The sequence below is a fragment of the Octopus bimaculoides genome, chromosome 1 (assembly GCF_046866305.1).
Source record: "Octopus bimaculoides isolate indiv1 chromosome 1, ASM4686630v1, whole genome shotgun sequence".
Lineage (NCBI taxonomy): Eukaryota > Metazoa > Mollusca > Cephalopoda > Octopoda > Octopodidae > Octopus > Octopus bimaculoides.
Window position 1 is genome coordinate 63,563,244 of NC_142928.1, and position 23,648 is coordinate 63,586,891.

A 23,648-nucleotide genomic window follows, 5' to 3' on the forward strand; every position below is an offset into this window, starting at 1 on the left:
ATTTGGTAGATGGAAACTGAAAGAAACCTCTCGTGCGTGTGTGAGTCTTTGTGTCTGTTTTTGTACCCCCCCCCCATCACCACTTGACAACCGATGCTGGTGTGTTTACATCCCCATAACTTAGCAGTTGGGCAAAAGACGCCAATAAAATAAGTACTAAGCTTAAGATATAAGTCCTCAGGTTGAATTATTCGACTTAAATCCCTTCAAGGCGATGCTCCAGCATGGCCACAGTCAAATGACTGAAAGAAGTAGAAAAATAAAAGAATATATATATATATATATATATATATATATATATATATATATACATACACATATATATATATACATATGTGCAGGAGTAGCTGTGTGGTAAGAACATTGCTTCTCAACCACATGGTTCCAGGTTCAGTCCCACTGCATGGTACCTTGAGCAAGTGTTTTCTACTATAGCCTCAGGCCAACCAAAACCTTGTGAGTGGATAGAAACTGAAAGAAGCCCATCATATGTGTGTGTGTGTGTGTGTGTGTGTATTTGTCCCTCCCCCTCTCACCATCACTTGTCAACCGATGTTGGCATGTTTACGTCCCCGTAACTTAGCGGTTTGTCAAAAAGAGACCTAGAGAATAAACACTAGTCTTACAAAGAATAAGTCCTGGGGTCAATTTGTTCGACTAACGGTGGTGCTCCAGCATGGCCACAGTCAAATGCCTGAAACAAGTAAAAGAATAAAGAAGAAATACAAAATTCCCAGGATTCAAGAGAATCAGGTACTTAAATATTAAAGCACCATGATCAGGTCAGTGATAGGGCTATCATGTACAAACAGTATTTAAGAACAGATATCTACTTGCTAAAGCAAACACGGATTTGTGCTCCAGTTATGCATACATTCACAAATGGCTGACTGAATACACAATTAGTTGTCAAGGTCACACATGGGTACATTCACTGCACCTATTGCACCAAACTCTATAGACTCTAGATCCAAGCAAATTGCAGGTTCTGAGTTTGGTGAAGGATAAACAAATAACAACAGATATAAGCACCATATATATATATATATAATAATTTTCCCAGAGGATGTAGCAACCGTTACCAATATAGCATAAGAACTTACCTTAGGAGATCATTAATTAGATTCCTTAAGGGTCGTTCTCACAGTTTATATTTATATCATAAGGTTTTTAAACTTTTAAATTTTCATATTCAAAAGAGACAGAGACTTCAAATTCGGTATATCGATTTATTCACCACTCTATGTTAACATTTCTGTGCCAAACTTATCCAGTGACTGGTCCATTGGATTTAGACGTTTGGCACTTATAAATCTTTAGTTAAATATATTCAATGAGAATATTATATACTGAATTTATATTGAGTGCTCTATTGTATCAGAGTATTAATACTATTAAAGTATTTATGTATTTAACACGAGCGATTGTATATATATTTTATAATATATTATTATTAATATCAGGAAATCAATATTAGAAAATTCATCAGAAAGATATATACGTGTGTAAAATAATTGTTGTATTAAAAATATATATAAAAATATATGTATAAGTATAAATATGTATAAACAATATGTATAAGTATAAATATGTATAAATCAGCAAACACCTTTTTATCATATTACTTCATATTTAAAAAAAAAAGACTACCATTCAATAAATTATACAAAATTCAAAGTTAATATCTCTGAAGAGCAGAAGAGTTGTCTATAAATGCTTATCAATATAGGATTCCATTATTAGGACAGCACTTCTGCGAAATGATCGTAAGATGCTTTAAAACTTAATTCAAAACTTTAAAACTGTCATCATCATCATCGTTTAACGTCCGCTTTCCATGCTAGCATGGGTTGGACGATTTGACTGAGGACTGGTGAAACCGGATGGCAACACCAGGCTCCAATCTGATTTGGCAGAGTTTCTACAGCTGGATGCCCTTCCTAACGCCAACCACTTAGAGAGTGTAGTGGGTGCTTTTACGTGTCACCCGCACAGAAGCCAGTCAGGCGGTACTGGCAACAGCCACACTCAAAATGGTGTATTTTATGTGCCACCTGCACAAGAGCCAGTCCAGTGGCACTGGCAACGATCATCATCATCATCATCATCGTTTAACGTCCGCTTTCCATGCTAGCATGGGTTGGACGATTTGACTGAGGACTGGTGAAACCGGATGGCAACACCAGGCTCCAGTCTGATTTGGCAGAGTTTCTACAGCTGGATGCCCTTCCTAACGCCAACCACTCAGAGAGTGTAGTGGGTGCTTTTACGTGTCACCCGCACGAAAACGGCCACGCTCGAAATGGTGTCTTTTATGTGCCACCCGCACAAGCCAGTCCAGGGGCACTGGCAACGATCTCGCTCGAAAATCCTACAGGAGCCAGTCAGGCGGTACTGGCAACGGCCACGCTCAAAATGGTGCATCTCATGTGCCACCCGCACAAGAACCAGTCCAGGGGCACTGGCAACGATCTTACTTGGCTTGCCGGGTCTTCTCACGCACAGCCCATTTCCAAAGGTCTCGGTCCGTAGTCATCGCCTCGGTGAGGCCCAATGTACGAAGGTCTTGCCTCACCACCTCAGCCCAGGTCTTCCTGGGCCTACCTCTTCCACGGGTTCCCTCAACTGTTAGGGTGTGGCACTTTTTCACGCAGCTATCCTCCTCCATTCTCACCACATGTCCATACCAGCGCAATCGTCTCTCTTGCACGCCACAACTGATGCTTCTAATGTTCAGCTTTTCTCTCAAGATACTTACACTCTGACGGGTATTCACATTGACATTACACATCCAACGGAGCATACTGGCTTCATTCCTTGCGAGCTTACGTATGTCCTCAGCAGTTACAGCCCATGTTTCACTGCCATGTAGCATGGTTGTTCGTACGCATGCGTCATACAGTCTGCCTTTTACTCTGAGTGAGAGTCCCTTTGTCGCCAGCAGGGGTAAGAGCTCTCTAAACTTTGCCCAGGCTATTCTTATTCTAGCAGCTACACTTTCAGCGCACCCACCCCCACTACTAACTTGGTCGCCCAGATAGCGGAAGCTATCGACTACCTCTAGTTTTTCACCCTGGAATGAGATAGAAGTTGTTTCCTGTTTGTTTGCAGTCTTTATTGCACCTGAACATCTGCCACAAACAAAAACTAACTTGCTAGTTAACCTGCCTTTGATGTTGCTGCACCTCTTATGTGTCCATAGCTTGCACCGGGTACATCTTATAGAGTTACTACCTACTCCTTTTCTACATACTGAGCAGGGCCATCTACCTGAAGGGGTTTGTGTTTTATCTACCTTCCTACTTATTAGGATTTTGGTTTTAGCTAGGTTGAAGGCCAGTCAGGCGGTACTGGTAACGGCCACGCTCAAAATGGTGTATTTTATGTGCCACCCGCACAAGAGCCAGTCCAGGGGCACTGGCACGATCTCGCTTTACATATATTTCTATATACATTTTTAATACAACAATTATTTTACACATATATATCCTTCTGATGAATTTTCTAATATTGATTTCCTGATATTAAAATATATTATAAAATATATATATGTATACATATATACATATGGTCTTATGCGTCCGAGGAGAGCGGTTGATTTCAAATTGATGTAATGCTTACACTGATCGATTAAATGGAGCTGATTGAAACGGCCATAATGCACTAATACCTGGACATTCTTCTTACTTATTTGCTTTTTACAAATATACATATATATGGTGCTTTTTTGCTTTTCTTTTTCAGTCAGTTAACATTGTATCAAAGATGTGTGAAGAGATATTGCACTCTGAACGATTAGTAAAAGTTTTAGCCTATGTCTTGGCTATTTTCAATTATCTAAATTCTTCTGGAAATAGAAAATTTCATGCACTGCCTGGTTTTGATCTGAATTACCTCAGTAATGTAAGTATTAAGAGGCACCATTATATTTCTGTTATTATCATTGAATACTGAACTAACTATACTTTTATAAGTATTCTCATTGCTTGGATCTCTTCTTTTCTTTATTTGTGCCTCCTTCTCACATATTCTTCCTACTCAAGATCTCTACCTGTGTATGTGTATGTGTGTGTGTGTGTGTGTGTGTGTGTGTGTGTGTGTGTGTGTGTGTGTGTGTGTGTGTGTGTGTGTGTGTGTGTGTATGTGTGTGTGCAGGTATGGTTGTGTGGTAAGATGTTTACTTCCCAATCACACAGTTCTGGATCCAGTCCCATTGCATGCCAACTTGGGCAAGTGTCTTCTGCTATAGCCCTGGGCTAACCAAAGCTTTATGAGTGGATTTGGTAGACAAAACTTGAAAGAAACCCCTCATCATCATCATCATTGTTTAATGTCTGCCTTCCAGTTTGACAGGAGCTGGCCAAGCATGAGCTTGCACCATACTTCTGTGATTGTTTTGGCAGGGGTTTTACAGCTGGATGCCCTTCCTAACACCAACCACCCTGCAGAGTGGATTGAGTGCTTTTAGTGTGGCACAAGTACAGGCAAAGTCAGTTTTGGCAAGTTTTTTTTATGGCTGGGTGCTCTTCCAAATGCCAACCACTTTACAGTGTGAACTGGATGCTTTTTTTACATAGCATCAGCACATGTATGTGTGTGTGCATTGTATTGTATGTATGTATGTATGTATGTATGTATGTATGTATATGTGTGTGTATCGTATGTATGTATGTATGCATGTATGTATGTGTGTGTGTGTGAATAGTGTATGTATATATGTGTGTGTGAATATTGTATGTATATATGTGTGTGAATATTGTATGCATATATGTGTGTGTGTGTATATTGTATGTATGTATGTGTGTGTATTGTTTGTATGTAGGTATATATGTGTGTGTCTTGTATGTAATTATATATATGTATGTGTCTGTGTTATTGTCTCTTGATCTCAGGAGATAATTGTAAACGTGTGTTATCATGTAAGTGGTGTCCTTTGCTTATCTTCCATGAAAACATGACTGATCGTGGGGAAAATATTAACCTTACTTGGAAACAGGTGAGGTTGGCTACAGGAAAGGCATCTGCCTCAGCAAAATTCTATCTGATCATGTAAGCATGGAAAAGTGGAAACTAAAGTGATGATGATGATGATGATGGTGATGAGGATAACATTGGTGATGATGACCAGCAATGAAGAGGAGGTTGAGGCAGAAGAGGCAGTTATGTAATATGGTATTTGTGAAGCTATTGCCTGATATGTCAACGATTTTCATCTTATTGTTCACAGTATAGAGCTGAAACAGACTGATTGTATGGAGTATTGACCTACCAGGGCATAGATCTGCTGAAAATGTCTTGTGTTCTTTGATATTACGTTCTAATTCTGCATACTTCAGTTTATGTAATTATTTCAGTAGGTGTCTACATTGCTTAGTTTAACACCACCAACTGGCACTTTTGGTATATTTAATAAAGTCCACCCAATTACAAGTTTTCAGGCTAGAATTCTGATTTGAAGATATCTTCCACCTTTCCACCAGGTCTTGTAAACCTCTACACCGGAGGTTCTCAACCATTTTTTATCTATGGACCCCCTTGATTACTATTTTATTCTGGTGGACCCCACTAGACATTTGATGTTTAAAAAATTAGTTTTATAGAAACTTCTTTCAATATTACTATTTTGATTTTCACACATTAACTTGTATAGGTTAAACTACATAAAATGCTAGAAAAAAAAAACCAAGCTGTTTCTTGAAATAAATACATCTAAAGCAAAAATTTTTCTGGGACCCTTAAAATACTATTGTGGCTCCCTGACTTATTATTTTGTATAGACTCCACAAAATCTTATATGAACTCTCAGGGGCTATTTGGACTCTAGTTGACACTATATAATTGTTAACTGAGATTGATTGGAAATTTCCCTAGCAGAAATTATTATTATTATTATTATTTAATGCCATAAAACCAGAATTTTTCATGTCCTTTATGTCTTAGGAGACATTTTTTTACATTTGCCTTCATCATTAAGGCTATCAGTGTTGGATTTAGACATGGTGAACCTGTTGGCTATATAAAGCTAGGAGACACCATTTAAAAAATTACACCAGAAGTCTCACATGTAAATTGGGAACATAAATACATTTCAATTATTTTAACCCATATATATCCCTGATTGCGTTTTCACAATGCAAAACCTGCTCCCACTTGTGTGGACATGAACTCACTAGGAAGTATCTGACCGAGCATATGAAATGTTCAGTAGGTAGTCAACACCCGTTGCTAACGGTTTCAAACTGTCCTTCTCATCAGATTGTGAAAGCTTACAATAATGCTTAATCTAAATACAGTGAAATTTTAAGACTTCATTTTTTTGTGGGCATATATGGGTTAAAACTCCCATAAACTGTGAGATTGTAAGCAGTGGTTTGTTTAGCTTATGCCTAAACCTAGCACTGACTGCTATGCTGCTCTTAACCCTTTCGTTACCAACCCGGCTGAAACCGGCTCTGGCTCTGTAGTACAAATGTCTTGTTTTCATAAGTTTTGAATAAAAATCTTCCACCAAACCTTAGTCACAATTTATGTTCCTAACACTAGCTTAATGATAACTAAGTTATTTTACTAAATTCTTTGTTATATTTAAAATAATTAAAAGAAACACAGAGCGTCTCAAAATAAATACAGTAACAAAAGGGTTAATAGAGGCACTTGCTTGACTCTGAAAATGCCAGACCACCTCATTGTAAACACAAACTGTGCAGAGGCACAATTCAAAAGTGTAAATACAATTAACTTTGCATAACTATTAGCTTTACATTGTATGGACATAGTGGAAAGCCACAAGAAGACCATTAGAGAGAAGCTGTTCTTGCATCACTACATAAAGTAGAAGCCCTCTAAGATGTTCTCATGTTGTTTCTCTCAATGTTTTTAGAAAGTCTTGCTTCTTTATAATGGTAACCATGTTTGAGCTACATTGGAAAATATAGATCTTGCTATTGTTAGGGTTTATCCAACAGCTGCATATTGTTGGCTATCTCTGATTAATGATATTCCATCTATAACCATCTTGACTTTTTGTATTTCCTTCTTTATTTAAGATGGTAAGATGTGATTTGAGGGAGATTTACCTGCTACTTCTAGTTGGAAAGACTTCATAGAAGTTACTTCATTGGTTTACATTCATCTGTTGTAGATTGTACTATGTGTTGATGTTCTGGTAGATTCTGGCCAAATTAAATTCATGGCTCAGACTCAATTGGTAAATGGTACTGGTTCATAGTATCAGAGTTGAGAGTAACACTCCTCCCCTTTACTTATACTACTCCTCAGTCAGATATTGTAAAGTAGATTTGTAGCATAGTAGCAGTAACAAGTCACATACTCAAAGTCATTTATTGATCTTTGACTATCATGTAATATCCGTGCTGATCGGTTTTTGACTCAAGCAGAAAGGCTAGTACTTCATACTTTGTCACTGTCACTATGGATCTGCACTCTCTAAAAACATATGTAATAAAAAAAGAAAGTAAATAGATGAAAATATTATATATTTAAATAAAGCTGATCCATTTGAATTACTTTCAGCTGGATTCAATACGGGGAATAAGTAATTATACAGTTCTTAAAGTTCTCAAGTGTCATTTAGAAGATGATAATGACAATACTTTGCAAGAGTTTCCTGAAGATCTGAAATCTTTGCTTCAATGTGAACCCTTCTCAATCAAATCATTGGCTGTCAGTTTGGAAGGTAAGTTTTTTTCCTTTTTTTTCTTGTCTTTGTTTTGTTCTGTTGGATTGTTAAATTCAATCAGCTTCTTTTTTTCCCATTTATTTAAATCCTTATTTTTCATATAGTGAATATGCATGTCCAAGTGGTTAGGGTGTTGCTCTCATGATTGCCAGATTGTGGGTTCAATTCCCAAACCAGGCAGCATATATTCTTGAGCAAAACCTTTCGCATTGCTGTAGTGTTGTGTGGGGACCTGCATGTGTCAGAATAGACCTGGTGTTTCCTCTGCATGTAATAAAAGGTGACTAAAAGAGGCTGAGGTTGTAAGATTTGTACTATAAACCCATAAAACACTCACCAGCAAAGACTACCCCAAACAGACCCATAACCTGGAAGGTTGTTGCCTGAGTGGTGCAAAAGTGCCATCTGCTAGGAGTAGGGAATCACTAGCAAATGGTGGATGCTGCAGCACAGTGTTACAGCACATGACCCCCATGCTGCTGCTGCTGCTACTACTTCTGCTATTACTACTTATTTTCCATCACCAATTTTAACAAATTAGCCCATAATATATTCTCCTTCATTGTTTATGACATCTTGTCAGTGATCCACTAACTTGTCAACGTCTTGGTACTAGAAATCACTGGATCTTGACTCAGGAATTCATCTAGCCATGTTTACAACTCTGTGTTGTTGTTGAATGAAAAGCCTCAGACTATTGAAGAGTGACTTAGAACTGATAATCTGAAAGTGCTATATAAGGAGAATATGATGGGTGTAGATAAAACTTCCAATATAAGCTCTTGAATAATATAATTGCTCAAATTAGCAATGTGGTGGTAAACGTCATGTTGAAGAAGCATATCATGTCACCAATTGGGTCATTTCAGATATATTGCCTCAATGAGCCAATACATTTGCAGGTATAAAATTCTGCGTTTACTGTGTGGTTATTTTCAAGTTCCTAATTCCACCAAATGCAGATCATTTTCTTGTATGGATACAATTATGGTTTGCTTTGAGGTGCTACTTACTTTCTAGGATTCTTCCCTCTGCTTCATATTTATGTAAAGCCCTTATTTTCATTGCTAGTGAGGATGTAAAAAAAAAATCTCCGTTTGTAAACATGACTAACCTGGTGTTGAGCAAGAAACTGAAGGTGATAGAGGAGTGCTGGAGTTTGTCTCTTTAGTTCCAAGCTTGTGTCACCCATGCACTGTGTTTTTGGATTTTACCCATCAAATGAAGTTGATAGGTGATATTATCATAAGAACATCCTATCTATTGGATCAGTTCCTTAGTGGATTGGCATGGAACCTCATGGATAAGCTGGTTCATTGACACCTCATTGAACTGAACAAGTCAGCCAGAATGCAGAAAATCTGTGATGTTGAATTTCTACTCCTTGAAACATGAAAAAACATTTCTATACATTTCTTTCAGTGTTTGCATCTTATCTGTACGTAGTACAAGCATCTTGAGTGGCTTTGACAGTTTTGGAACTTTGATTGAAAGCAAAGGGAAGTCCTACACTGCAGATATCAACAACCATCACCAAATTCCGAACCACATGAAGCCACTGTTCACATAGTGTTCTTGGTTAGGAATCAAAACCTGAAACAATACACACTTCTGTGCTAGAAACAAAGTTTAACTTCATTGTCAAAAGGCTTCCTATTTACTCCATATATGTTATTTTTTGCATTGTATCAAGTAATTTTCTTCAGATTTTTTCTTCCTTCGATTTTCAAGCTTAATGATAGTTAATACCTCGTTAGAATTTTGTCATATTAGTTATTTATAAATATTCATTTATCAATGATTAAATTAGGAATCAATATTTTGTAAATATATTAGAAAATATTTACATTTTGGCCAACACTCTAAGTCTGCTGCTGGTTCCATTGCATGTAGTGTAAGAATGAATGAGAATATCAAAATGAAAGTTCTTGTGTTAAAATCTACTACAAGCATTTCAGTTTTGTATTTAGGCAAAATGCCTCATTCTAGATGCTCCATTTATCTTAGTTTTTACAGATGGACATCAGCACTTTTGTGTATGTTGTATGTGATAAATTTCTATGTGCTATGGTTTGCAACATAATTTCCTTCCTACACTAATCACTGCCAGATCTCTTATCCCAACTCAAATCTACAATTCCAGATGATTTATTCTGGATGTACTTTGATGTATAAACAGGCTGACTAAAAGGAAACCATGCATGGTTTTAACTGTACTGAAGCTGAATGAGACCTAACTCAGGCAAAATTATTTGTTGTTTGTGAGCCTCATATGATTTCTCTGAAAATTGTAATTCTGAAATTGATTTAGAGCTTAGCTAGAATATATTCTTACATGTCCTGTAAATTCACTGTCATCAATTCACCACAAGGTAAATTCACCATCATCAATTCACTGTTTTCTTTTTTTGTTTTTTTTTTCCTATAAAATAGTTTTTAACTATTACTGGTGAGATGTTATGAATATATTTTCTCAGTGAAATTTCCTCACAGTATGCCATGCATGAGAAGACTCATCAAGTCAAGTGAAATCGTAGTTGTGGATGATGCTGGCACCCATGCCAGTGTCACACAAAAGACACCTGTGCCAGTGGCACATAAAAGGTACCCATTACACACTTGGAGTGGTTGGCATTAGGAAAGGCATCCAGCTGTAGAAACCATGCCAGCAAGGAAAGCAGACACTAAATGATGATGATGATGATGAATCAAATATGAACAAAGGGATGGCTGTAGGAATAGTAAAGAAGTTTGCTTTCCTTTCACGTCTCCATGCATTATCACATTATTACCTTGGGCAAGTAACTTCTACCTTGGCTTTAGGTTGACCCAAATCCTGAGAGTAAAAGGGAGCCAATAGAAATTGAGTGGAAACCCCCCACAAAAGGCCAGTACCTACTCTTGTGTAGTAAACTTTTTTAACATCACCATTTGACCCTTGGGTACCTTTTGTAGTCTCCACTCTGTTGCAAGTACTTGTACCAGATCTCCTAACTCATGATATCATAATGTCTGTCACTTATCATTTTTTCCACTCTTTCTCTGCTGCCAATCTAGGGAAACCCTGTAAAATGTCATGACCATTACCCTTCATCCTCTGAGTAACCTATCAAAGACAAAAAGTAATAATTTATATCTTTAGATCTCAATTAGAATAACAACATATAATATACCTGATTTGTTTTTCAATAGTCTGGAAACAAACAATGGCAAATATAAAAAATTTGCTCGCATCGATTGAAAAGAGAATGAAAAGATATTCAGAAACAGATGCCAAATTCTTTGCAGATGTCAAGGTAAACTGACATGAATTGTGTTTTCATATACTTTGCTTGTGTTGTTTGTGATGTTCTTTTATTCTTTTATTTGTTTCAGCCATTTGACTGCAGCCATGCTGGAGTACCACCTTTAGTTGAAGAAATCAACCCCAGGACTTATTCTTTGTAAGCCTAGTACTTGTTGTATCGGTCTCTTTTGCCGAACTGCTAAGTTACGGGGACATAAACACACCAACATCGGTTGTCAAGCGATGGTATGGGAGCAAACACAGACACAAATGCATGCATACATATGTATGTATATATATGACAGGTTTCTTTTAGTTTCCATCTTCCAAATCCACTCATAAGGTTTTGCTCAGCCTAAGGCTATAGTAGAAGACACTTGCCCAAGCTGCCTTGCAGTGGAACTGAACCTGGAACCATGTGGTTGGGAAGCTAGCTTCTTACCCACAGTCACTCCCATACCTCCTGTTATCTATGTCTTTGTAACCTAAGAATTCAGAATTTTCATTCCAGCTTTAGAAAGCATTCTATAGTAGTCTGTAGAGCTTGGTGCAGTCTTCTAACTTACCAGATCCTGTCAACCAATCCAACCCATGCCAGTATGGAAAATGGATATTAAATGATAATGAAGATGATGATGATGTAAAGTAATGTGGCTGCTTTGAGTACATTTGAGCTATTAAATAAGACATGTTATTCTACTTAATTATTAATTTATGGGTTCATAATGGCACAACCAAACCTGCACTGTTATTGATTAGCTCCAAGTCAGTTATGACTGAACAAATCTATGATAGAGGATTTCCTGGCCACAACCATCTCATCTTGTTTTATGAATAGTATTTCATGTATTACATCATTTAATATCATTATTCCATGTAATTGAATCTGCTGGAATGGATTGAGTATGAATATACAAATCTTCATTTCATATCTTGCTGTACTCAGTGTAAATAATGATTTTTATTGGTTGACAGATATAAGCATTGATCAACAAAACAGTTTTGTTTGCTGTGCCAAGTCATGGCCAATGCCAATGTTAAGTTGTGGCCAATGCTAGTGTCACGTAACTGGCACCCTTGCCTGTAGCATGTAAAAAGTACCCTTCGATCTTTGGGCCTCACTGAGGTAGTGACAAGTGAATGAGACCTTTGGCAATATACCATGCTTGAGAAAATCTGTCAAGCCAAGTGAGATCACAGTCATGGCCGATGCCAGTGTTTTGTAACTGGCACCCGTACCAGTGGCATGTAAAAGGCACCCACTATACTTTTGGTGTGGTTGGTGTTAAGGACATACAGCTGTAGAAACCATGCCAAATTAGATTGGAACTTAGTGCAGCTCCCCAGCTTACTTCAGTCAAACTGTCCAATACATGCCAGCATGGAAAATGGATGTTAAATGATGATGAAATTATTAAACACAGCCAATGGCTTGTTTAAATGATGGTTTGGGTACCTCTGACTGACAAGACACATGTTAAAACACCAGAGTCTCAGAATCCCTTACACCAATGAACCAAGTGTGTTATGAACATACTGTCATCATAAAAGAGAGAAATTCTTCTCCTGTAATATACACAACAATTAGCATGTTTATGTTTGAATCTGCCCAAACACATTAAGAATGAATATGCAAATAATTTTGTTTTTATTATTAAGTATGTTCTTTACTTTTTCTAAGATGGTAGAATTTGATTTGAGAGAGATATGGTTGATAGTTCTAACAGGTTGAGCAATCATGTAGAAGACTTTTAATCTTTTAATAACTCGTTTTATTTTTTTTAATTGTAACCTGAGTTGAAAGTGTCTATAAATTCTACACTTGTAGAGAATTTTCAAAGATAGCAATAATAATATCATTTACATATCATTTTCCTATATTTTTCTTGTAACTAGAGAAAACGGGTCTTTTGCAATTTTACTGATGCAATAATCCAATTGTAGTTAGATAGCACATGGCTTGTGAGAACAAGTACAAAATAGGACAGTAGTTCAAGCACAGCGTATAACGGATTTTCATTTATAACATCAGTCAAACCAACGTTTACATAAATGTGTTGTGGAAAATGTACATACATATAGAACAGACAAGGCTGTGTGGTTAAGATGTTTGCTTCCCAACCATGTGGTCTTGGGTTCAGTCCTACCATGCATCACCTTGGGCAAATGTCTTCTTCTATATCCTTGGGTCAAACAAAGCCTTGTGAATGGATTTAGTAAATGGAAACTGAAAGTATGTCATCTATATATATATATATATATATATATACATATATATATATATACACACACACACACAGAGTTTACAATTAATCAGAGAAATCCAAGGGAACAATTACAATGTAGGTAAAAGTTGCTTAGGTGTCCCATCTTAATAATGGGCAACAGTGCACCAATCTCTTCAGGAGGTTTGATTATTATTTATCCTGACGGACATTTTGGAGTGCACTCGTCGAAACATATGTAGAGGACTTCATGATATAAATAGATTAACAACATCTCGAGCGTTTGTTTCCTTTTTATAGTCTAATATATATATATGTATATATATATATATATATATATATATATATATATACATAATATATGTATATATATATATCATGGGGATGTACTTGCATAGCAAGTGACCTGATCAGAGATTGTGTGCTGAAACAAAAACAGTTGCAGCATGGAAGGTGTTTATAAGCCATTTAAAAATACACAAAAACTGTTAGATTCACTTCAACATTTAAATTTAATTCATCAAAATTTTTTCATCACTTTGAAACCGTGACCTGTTCACTGACAAAATTCTGTGCTGCATCTGAGAAAGTAACAGTTAGTTTATGATATATATGTATGTATACACACACACACACACATGTGTGTGTGTGTGTGTATATATATATAAAAAAAAAATATATATATATATATATATATATATATATATATATATATATATATATATATATACACAGCGTGGGTGTAGGGTAAGAAGCTTGCTTTTCAACCACTGATTCTGGGTTCAGTCCCACTGTGTGACACCTTGGGTAAGTGTCTTCTACTACAGTCTCAGGCTATCAGTATAAGTATATTATTGATATAAAAGATGGTATAAAGCTCTCCTCAGCCGCAAAAGGTATATTTGTATAAAGGTTCATTGGATTTCAAAAATCTGCCCATACTGTACCACTATTCAGCATAGAATGAATGTTAAATGGATTGGATTGAGTTTATATTTAACTAGCATGTATAAGATAGAAAGAAAAGATAAAAGGTAAAAAATAAAAAGTAAAAAATTAAATAAAAGTAATAGAAATAAAAAATTTATTTTTTACCTTTTCCATTCATTTATTTCTTGTTGACTTAAGACAGTCAAAAAGAGAATTGATGTTGATTTAAGCCAAAGCCAAGAGAGCTAACCTCTAGCTAAGAGAGTGAGGGAGCTAAATAAGACAGTTTGCTTATGAATGCTGCCTGCCCAGTGAGAGAGAGAGTTTTAATTGTTGATTTTTCTAATCAAAATAGCTACCATCTTAGTCATTTTTTGATTCAAATGGAACATATATCAAAATGGTAAAATAGAAAAAGTCACCTGAATGAGGTTGCTACACACTCAATGCTGAGTTGATTGTCATATTATTATAATATAGTTACAAGAATTTTTGCGAAACCATTTCTAATAAGAATAATTAAAACTTTCAGGCTTTTCAATCCAAGAAAATGAAAGAACATGGACAAGTTTCACTCAAATGCTCACAGATTCAGAAAATGTTTAATGATATATTGGTGAGTAAATAAACCAGACTTTTAAATTTTGTTTCATGTTTTTTCTTTGTTATTATCATTCTTTTTTCTTTCTCTTTCTCATTCTAGTCATCATTGTATTATTATTATTGTTCCTGTCTTCTTAAGTCATAAACAATGAAGATTTAACCAAACCAGTGCTATAGTCAAAGAAATTTTCTCAAGGTGCCATGCAGTGGGATCAAACCTAGAAGCATGTTGTTGCAAAATGTATCACTCAACTGTGTCACTCTGTCTATATATATATATATATATATATATATATATATATATATATATATATATATATATAAATATATATATATATTATTTAATGCACACAATATATAGTTATGAGCCACTAATAGTTTCAAGTATTGTAGATGTAGTCTAGGCAAGTTTTAATAACGTGCCTTCTGTCTCCAAGCAGTCTTCAGACTCTGAGCACTTGGCCTATACAGTTTACAAATGAGGATGCTAGAACAAGAGAAATCATAAGAAAAAAAAACGAGGAGGTAGATGCAAAAAGTGAAAGGGTGGAAAAAATAAAAAAACAGAGAAAAAGAAGTAAAAAGAAAATTGGAGTTATGTCCCCTTCGACCATAGAGCCACATTAAAGCTAGTTGTTGTAGAATGAATTAGTCAATGGAGAGGGGTCCAAAGTCTGCAATACAGCTGCTCAATCCAGAGAAGGTGGTGTCCTCCAGTTTGCCAAAAGAGATTTGTTCACATGTTTGTATTTGCTGAAAATTTCTGATCTAGAATTCTTAGATCTAAAAGGGATATGCAATCTTTCTGCTACGTATAAGTTGGACACCCTATCATCATCATCATCATCATCGTTTAACGTCCGCTTTCCATGCTAGCATGGGTTGGACGATTTGACTGAGGACTGGTGAAACTGGATGGCAACACCAGGCTCCAATCTAATTTGGCAGAGTTTCTACAGCTGGATGCCCTTCCTAACGCCAACCACTCAGAGAGTGTAGTGGGTGCTTTTACGTGTCACCCGCAAGAAAACGGCCACGCTCGAAATGGTGTCTTTTATGTGCCACCCGCACAAGCCAGTCCAGGGGCACTGGCAACGATCTCGCTCGAAAATCCTACGGGAGCCAGTCAGGCGGTACTGGCAACGGCCACGCTCAAAATGGTGCATCTCATGTGCCACCCACACAAGAGCCAGTCCAGGGGCACTGGCTACGATCTTACTTGGCTTGCCGGGTCTTCTCATGCACAGCACATTTCCAAAGGTCTCGGTCAGTGGTCATCGTCTCGGTGAGGCCCAATGTACGAAGGTCTTGCCTCACCACCTCAGCCCAGGTCTTCCTGGGCCTACCTCTTCCACGGGTTCCCTCAACTTTTAGGGTGTGGCACTTTTTCACGCAGCTATCCTCATCCATTCTCACCACATGTCCATACCAGCGCAATCGTCTCTCTTGCACACCACAACTGATGCTTCTTCTAATGTTCAGCTTATATATACTACAGTACAGCTGTGAAAGCAGCAGAGAGATTGGGTATTACTACCTTTATAAGACAGAAAAATGTTGTTGACAGACATATATATATATCTATATATCATCATCATCATCATTATCATTGTCGCTTGACATCCGTTGTCCATGGGTTGGATGGTCTGACTGAGAACTGGCAAACCAGGAGGATGCACCAGGCTCCAATCTGATTTGGCAAGGTTTCTACAGCTGGATGCCTTTCCTAATGCCAACCACTCCAAGTGTGTAATGGGTACCTTTTATGTGCCACTGGCATGGAAGCCTGTCAGGTGGCACTGGCATCAGCCATGCTTGAATGGTACTTTTCACGTGCTTCCAGCATAGGAACCAGTCAGCACTAGAGGCTAGTCAGGCGGCACTGACATTGGCCATACTCGAATGGTGCTTTTTACATGTTACTGGCACGGGTGCCAGTCAGGCAGCACTGTTATCAGCCCCACTTGAATGGAGTTTTTTACCTACCACTGGTACAGGTGCTAATCAGGTGGCACTGGCATCAGCCACAACTACGATTTCACTCAGTTCAACAAATCTTTAGTAGCACACCATATCACCCAACAATTGAAGGGTGCTTTTCAACAGGCCAGGTATGTGACACTGGCATTGGCTACGACTACAATCTCATTTGGCTTGCCAGGTCTTCTTAAGCACGGCATATCTCCAAAGGTCTCGATTGTTCGTCATTGCCTCCGTGAGGCCCAATGTTCAAAGGTCATGCTTCACCACCTCATCCCATGTCTTCCTGGGTCTACCTCTTCCACAGGTGCTTCCCACTGTTAGGGTGTGACACTTCTTCACACAACTGTCCTCATCCATGCACATCACATGACCATACTAGCGCAGTTGTCTCTCTTGCACACCACATCTGATACGTATTTCAATTTTTGTCTCAGGGCGCTTACACTCTGTTGTGTATGTGCACTGACATTACACACCCTGCAAGCATACTAGCTTCATTTCTTTCAAGCTTATCAAGCCTATGCATGTCCTCAGCAGTCCCACAGTCCATATATATATATATATATATATATATATATATATATATATATATATATTTGAAGAAAAGCAACAAAAATTCAATAGGTTATAGCAGTATGTACGTTTCTTACAAACTTCATTTATTTATGTAGTGAGAGCACCACATAAAATGTGCAATGAAAATGTACTCCTCAGCTGCACACAGGGTGCTCATAAACTACCTTTGCAATTTGGAAAATTCAGGGAAAAAAAAACAAAAACAAGGATAGCTCATCAGGTTGCATGCAAGCAATGGTGCCCACATCGAAGTGTTCTGATGTTTCTAATAATACTTTATTTGATTGTCTATGTTATCCAATGAACTCTGCTCAGTTATCCTTCTTTTTTTTTCTGAATTTTTCAAATTGTAAAGGTAGTTTATGAACATGCTGTGTACACAACAGACAGTGTGTGTGTGTGTGTGTGAGAGAGAGAGAGAGAGATATACTAAAATTGTGGTCACTAATTGAGTTTCATACTCTGCACTGTTTCAGGTGATATTTAAGTTTGAAAATATATGCCAATAAACTGTACACCATATATTGAGTACTGTCTTTCTCTTACCTCTACAAACCCCAACATTTGGAGATATTAATTTATCTGTTTTATCTTTGCAGAGAAAGTTTGCTCTAAGTCCACAAACTTCGTCTGAAAAATTCTTTGAAAATCTTCAAAAATTCATCAGAGACTATATAAATATTACTTAAAGTAACAAAATATTTCCAAAATCTAAAAAAAAAGATGTATTTAAAAAGATACAAAAACAAAAGGTGCTACACTTTTTTTTTCCTTTAATTTAAGAAAACAAGCAAAACATTTCCACATTTATATAAAATGAAAACAAAAGGTGCTTGTTTGAACTCTTGATTAAAAATATTCTAGCCAACTTCAGATATGTATGATGTAGTATAGATAAAAAATCTGGTAATTCTACATGCTTCAGTGTGCCATACTGATAAAATTCATAAGTTCACAGATGATTTGTTAGCATTACATTGAACATCCAACTGTAAAAGAAATTGTTCCTACAAAATCTATTCTACCAATGGTTAGAAGCAATGAGTGCAGGAGCTTCTGAGTTGTTGCTTGTCTTGTTAGATAATAGATGTCAAGTCCTCTTTAAATCCTATTCTCTCATATTGAAATAAAAAAAAAAGCTTTAGATAATATAATCCTATACACACCAGAACTGAAAAAACACAATAAGGAAAAAAGAAGAAGAAAAACACAAGATGGGATGGTTACAAAGGTTACAAGAGGAACACTTTTGATTATAAGCTTATTTCATCGGAACTGACCTGAAGCTAACTGGCAACTACAACAACTGGATTTGGAGAGACCATTCCATCGTTTGTCATTTAGACTACCAAATATTGCACACACACACACACATATATAAATAAGGGGACTAGATAGCATCAGTTTTTCTAAAAAAGCACAATATATATTTTTATGAGTTAGTAATAGTTTCATGCAATGAAAACTGCTCAGACAGCATTTTAAAACACGTCTGGTGCCTTCATGCAATCCTAATGTACAGGCTAGTCTGGGGATTGCAAAAAGACAGCAGACATGTTAAAAAATGCTGAGATCTTTTCATCGCATGTATTTATCTCTCACCAAATGGAGTACTTTATTTGTTAATCTTACCATCACAGAACAGTACACTATATATACATATATATATATTGAGAAAAAAGGTCATCAGAATTTTGGAAAAAAATCTTTATTTCTTCATTATCATTAGTGCTTTTGTTCCATTCTAAAACTTGCCAAATTTGACAAGTTCTAGAAAGGAACAAAAGCGCTAATAATAATGAAGAAATAAAAGGATTTTTTTCCAAAATTCTGACAACTTTTCTTCTCAATATTCAATTTCTGTACATCACACCTAACACACACACAAACTCTCTCCCCCCCTCTCTCTCTCTCTCTCTCTCTCTCTCTATATATATATATATATATATATATATATATATATATCTGTAAAAATATGTGACACTTATTCAGTAGCCTTGATAAAACTCCGAGTTTCCGATGCCCGGGCGGTGTTCTGCTCCGACCATCTCTTCAGTTATCCAGCCACCGGAGGTTCTATTCCTCCAGTGGCTGGATAACTGAAGAGATGGTCGGAGCGGAACACCGCCCGGGCATCGGAAACTCGGAGTTTTATCATGGATACTGAATAAGTGTCACATATTTTTACAGATACATTCCTCTATTTGCATAATATCGAGGTCTCTTTCTTTCTTTTGTTGGCATTCCTGCCAAATATATATATATATATATATATATATATATACATTTCAAACATACATACATATATATATATATATATATATACATACACACACATAGCGAGAGAGAGAGAGAGACACTTATACACACACATATATCATTGTTATTACACTACACTCTAAAATTGGTGAAAGTGGAGAATGTCATAGCAACTTGGATGTCTTGTCACTACGCTTTGCTCGTGCAAAGTTCCAGACGTGCTAAAGAACTATCATGTGAACAACATTTGTCCATTGAACAAGATCTTGGTTATGCACTTGATCGAACCATGATTGAATTATAACTTGTGCTTGTATGATATTTTCAGTCAGAAATATTTTTGCAAAACTGTCATATGTGGGACTTATTACACTTTTGAAAGATGCTAAACTGTTGTACTACACTTTGACAATTTTCATCTGAAGTAACTGGGGATTTGATAAGTTTGACCAAAGGAACCAGCAAAATTAAACATTGAAAAAAATGCATTTGGCCAAATTTGGACATACAACAGTTTATCATAATAGCAACAATGTATATTTTAAGGCGTAATAAAAACTTCCTACTCGTGGACCCTTTCTGTCAAATTTGTTACTTAGCACTTATACATTGAAACCCTGCAAGAGGTTAACTCATATTTCTGTGACTCCACAGTGAACTAGCTATCAATAATTTTTCAGAAAAGGAGTAATATTCAATACAACCGGTGAATTATTGGTACTTATTTCATCAACCCAGAAATACTAAAAATTCAACCACAACAGATTTTGAACTCAGAACATAGAGACAACTAAATACAACAATTATCTCAACTCAGTTCCCAACTATATCTGTTACATAAATATCAAATCCTTGATAGTTAGGTACAGGCACATCTGTGCAGGTTGCCTTGTGAATGAAACTTAAAGAAAAATATACAGAAGCCTGTCAGAGGAAGCATTCCTGTTCTTGAGTAACAGAATTAATCCATCAGCTGATTTCACACCATTGCTGCCTGGTGGTTTGGCCTCCAGTTTGAGGACTACTTCCTTCCTTTCTCCCTTAGCGTTAGAGCCCAGAGGCCTTGAAAAATATGATCAGTGCCAGCCTTTCTTCTGCGCATAAAGCCTAAAAGAAAAGTTGAGTATATTTTGCTTGAGGTGCGAGGAGTTTGATCTAGAATAAATTGTTGCACACTAATAATAATAACATGTAAATGATATTGAAAATTATAGCTCAAATTTAAACATCTGCTGGAACCATTTATGGTCTTCTGGTCTAAGATTGAGTACTAAAGTAGCTTCATCTCATTCTATACTCTTCATGTGTAGAAGGATTTGAGCTTGATACCTTGGCACTGCAAAGTAATGGAACACTTATTAACTGTTCTTCCAAGCTCCTTACAGCTGGTTCCCATGCCTATGGTACCATTTTATAGCTAAGCGGAATAATCCTTCTGTTACCATATTTTGTCGAAATACACTATCTTCGTTACGAATAATTTTGAAAATAATGAAGAATTTACTAAAACAACTTTGACGACATTAAGCAACATAAGCAAGGGAGGCAAATCTGTTTGCTCAAATATTAGGAGAAAAAAGGCATCTGTCTGTGCTAGGAAGGTCTTGGCCAAAGTTCTTGATAAAAACATAAATTAACATGAAATTTTGATAGAGGTTTTAATTTAGATCACTTTAAAACAGGAAGTTTTGTATTATTGGACTAAAGACAGTCTGAGTTAGGTTGGTATCAAAAGGGTTAAACCCTTGCCATTTAACTGTCATTGCAAATATTACAACATGTGCAACATCTTAAGTGTGGGAGTTAAGATGTTCAACAGGTTTAAAATATCTTTGATGATTCTGTCAGCCCTTTCAATATTATCCTGATGACTATCAAATATGATGCTTATTTATTCATATTGTTTGAAATTAATCATGCATTACCTTCTAGCTTCAAGATTTTGTTGAAGCAGTTGTTTATATTTAGAATGACACTGTAGGGTAGGTGTGAAAGGCCAGATCTGGCCAGTTTGAACATCAAAAACTAGCAGAATATTTGGGCTGGATATGACCAGTTTAAATGCTAAAGGGTTAAGTGGGGTGAGCTGGCTGAATAATTAGCATGCTAGGTGAAGAAATGCTTAGTGACATTTCGTCCAACTTTACATTCTGAGTTCAAATTCTGCTGAGGTCGACTTTGCTTTTCATCTTTTCAGGGTTGATAAAATAAGTATCAGATGAGCATTGGGGTTGATGTAATCAACTTATACTCTTCCCTGAAATTGCTGGCCTTGTGCCAAAATTTGAAATCTATATCTCAGCCTCAGTTCCTGCTCTGTAAGTTCTGTGTTCAAAATTCCACCGAGGTCGACTTTGCCTTCTATCCTTTTGGGGTTGATAAAATAAGTACCTATTGAGCAAGCACTAGGGTCAATATAATCGACTTAGCCTTTCCCTTCGAAATGCTAGCCTTCAGCCAAAATTTGAAACCAAAATTTCAGCTTGTGTGTGTGCTTTGCTGTTTTCAAAAACTATTTTTATAGAATGTCTAATTGTTACAATATTCACCTATCTTATAGGAGAATAATGGAAAAGGTTTAGAAAACTTGCATTAGCTTTGACTTTGTTGTTAATTCATTGTTTACCAAAAGCCAAATTTTATGTCAAACTGTTTTATAATTTTCCATTTTTATATGATATCTTAAAAAGTAAATAAATACATTCTATTTTCTTTTTGTTATTTTCTTTCATTAATTTTCCCGTATAATATTGATGATTTATTGCATGGGCGTGCATGCGTGTGTGTGTGTGTGTGCACGCATGTGCCCACGTGTGTGTTATTGACTACGTCATGGTCAGGAATTTTGTGTAATATCAACATTGATCACCTTGATGATCTAACAATCTTCATTGAAGTCAATGCTGCCATCAAAATGCTAAACAAACAAGAAATCTGGACTGAACATTCTAGACGAGAAGTCAAAGGATATTGGTTACTTCTCTCAAGAGTACTTAATTGCTACAACACAGAGGGCAGGGAACCAAGAGTACCTATTTCAACATTGAAAAAAATGTATCATCAAAACACTAGCAACAAAAGCAAGGGAGGCAAATCTATTTGCTGAAATAGTGGGAGAAAAAAGCATCTGTCTGTGCTAGGAAGGTCTTGGTCAAAGTTCTTGATAAAAAAAACTTGTTTATTTGCTTAGGGAAAAACATCAAAAGATCGATCTAAATAATATCAAAGTCACAGTGGGGCTTCTTCGAGGATCAAGCTATTGTCATGAACTTTATTATAATTGTACTTTCAAAAGAAATGTAGGGAGCAATGTCAAGACCTCTATATTGCATTTGTAATTTCTCCAAAGTTTTTGTAACCATGAGGCAGTGAACTACTAAAAAATTTCAAGGTAATTTTTTGTTAGGTGTACCAATCACAAAGCCCCATGGGCTGCAGATTGCCCATGAGTGGCTTTCCACTGTGAAATTGGAGCCTTTATTGACTGTTTATAAGCTTTGCTCATGGAAAGTTCCATGGAAAGACTGGCTAAAGAACTATCATGTGAACAACATCTGTCCATTGAACAAGATCTTGGTTATGCACTTGATCAAACCATGATTGAATTATGACTTGAAATTCGTATGTGGTAAAACACACGTTCGAATTCAATGCTACAAGTAAGTATTAAAGATATAAGTTGTCAATGATACTGGGTTGCCAATTCAAAATTTTAAAATGCACTATTTCAGTAGGTAAAAGGCACTAAAAAGCACCAAATAAAAAGTGAAAAGGGAAGAGTTTCAGAATGGCTCACCCACATAAGTTGGACTTTTCCCACTTGCACTGAGTTTCCAAACTCTTTTTTTTTTTTTTTTGCCCCATGTTCTTCAAAATGATGAGGATGGGGGAACCTTTTCTAAAAAAAAAAAATAATTAATTCATAATTTTTTAAGCATCACCCCATTCCCCCTCATACCTTCATGACAGCCATCACCATTAAAAAGTTTTTTCTCCTCTTATTATCATATTACATTTTCTGAAACACTTATATATATATATATATATATATATATATATATATAAGGATAGCTGCGTGAAAAAGTGC

The 23,648-nt window shown here is 36.4% G+C and overlaps 1 protein-coding gene across 1 annotated transcript in view; it reads left to right on the plus strand.

Moving 5' to 3' along the window:
* The window catches only part of LOC106883319 (uncharacterized), a 77,711-nt gene extending 55,438 nt beyond the window's left edge, over positions 1-22,273 (plus strand). The window contains exons 13-17 of the mRNA XM_089358401.1: positions 3,667-3,903; positions 7,534-7,696; positions 10,892-10,995; positions 14,673-14,756; positions 17,902-22,273. Of these exons, the coding sequence (XP_089214527.1) occupies positions 3,667-3,903; positions 7,534-7,696; positions 10,892-10,995; positions 14,673-14,756; positions 17,902-17,991 (678 nt within the window). The 3' untranslated portion in view covers positions 17,992-22,273. The remainder of the gene's footprint in view (positions 1-3,666; positions 3,904-7,533; positions 7,697-10,891; positions 10,996-14,672; positions 14,757-17,901) is intronic.
* The last annotated feature ends 1,375 nt before the right edge of the window (positions 22,274-23,648 follow it).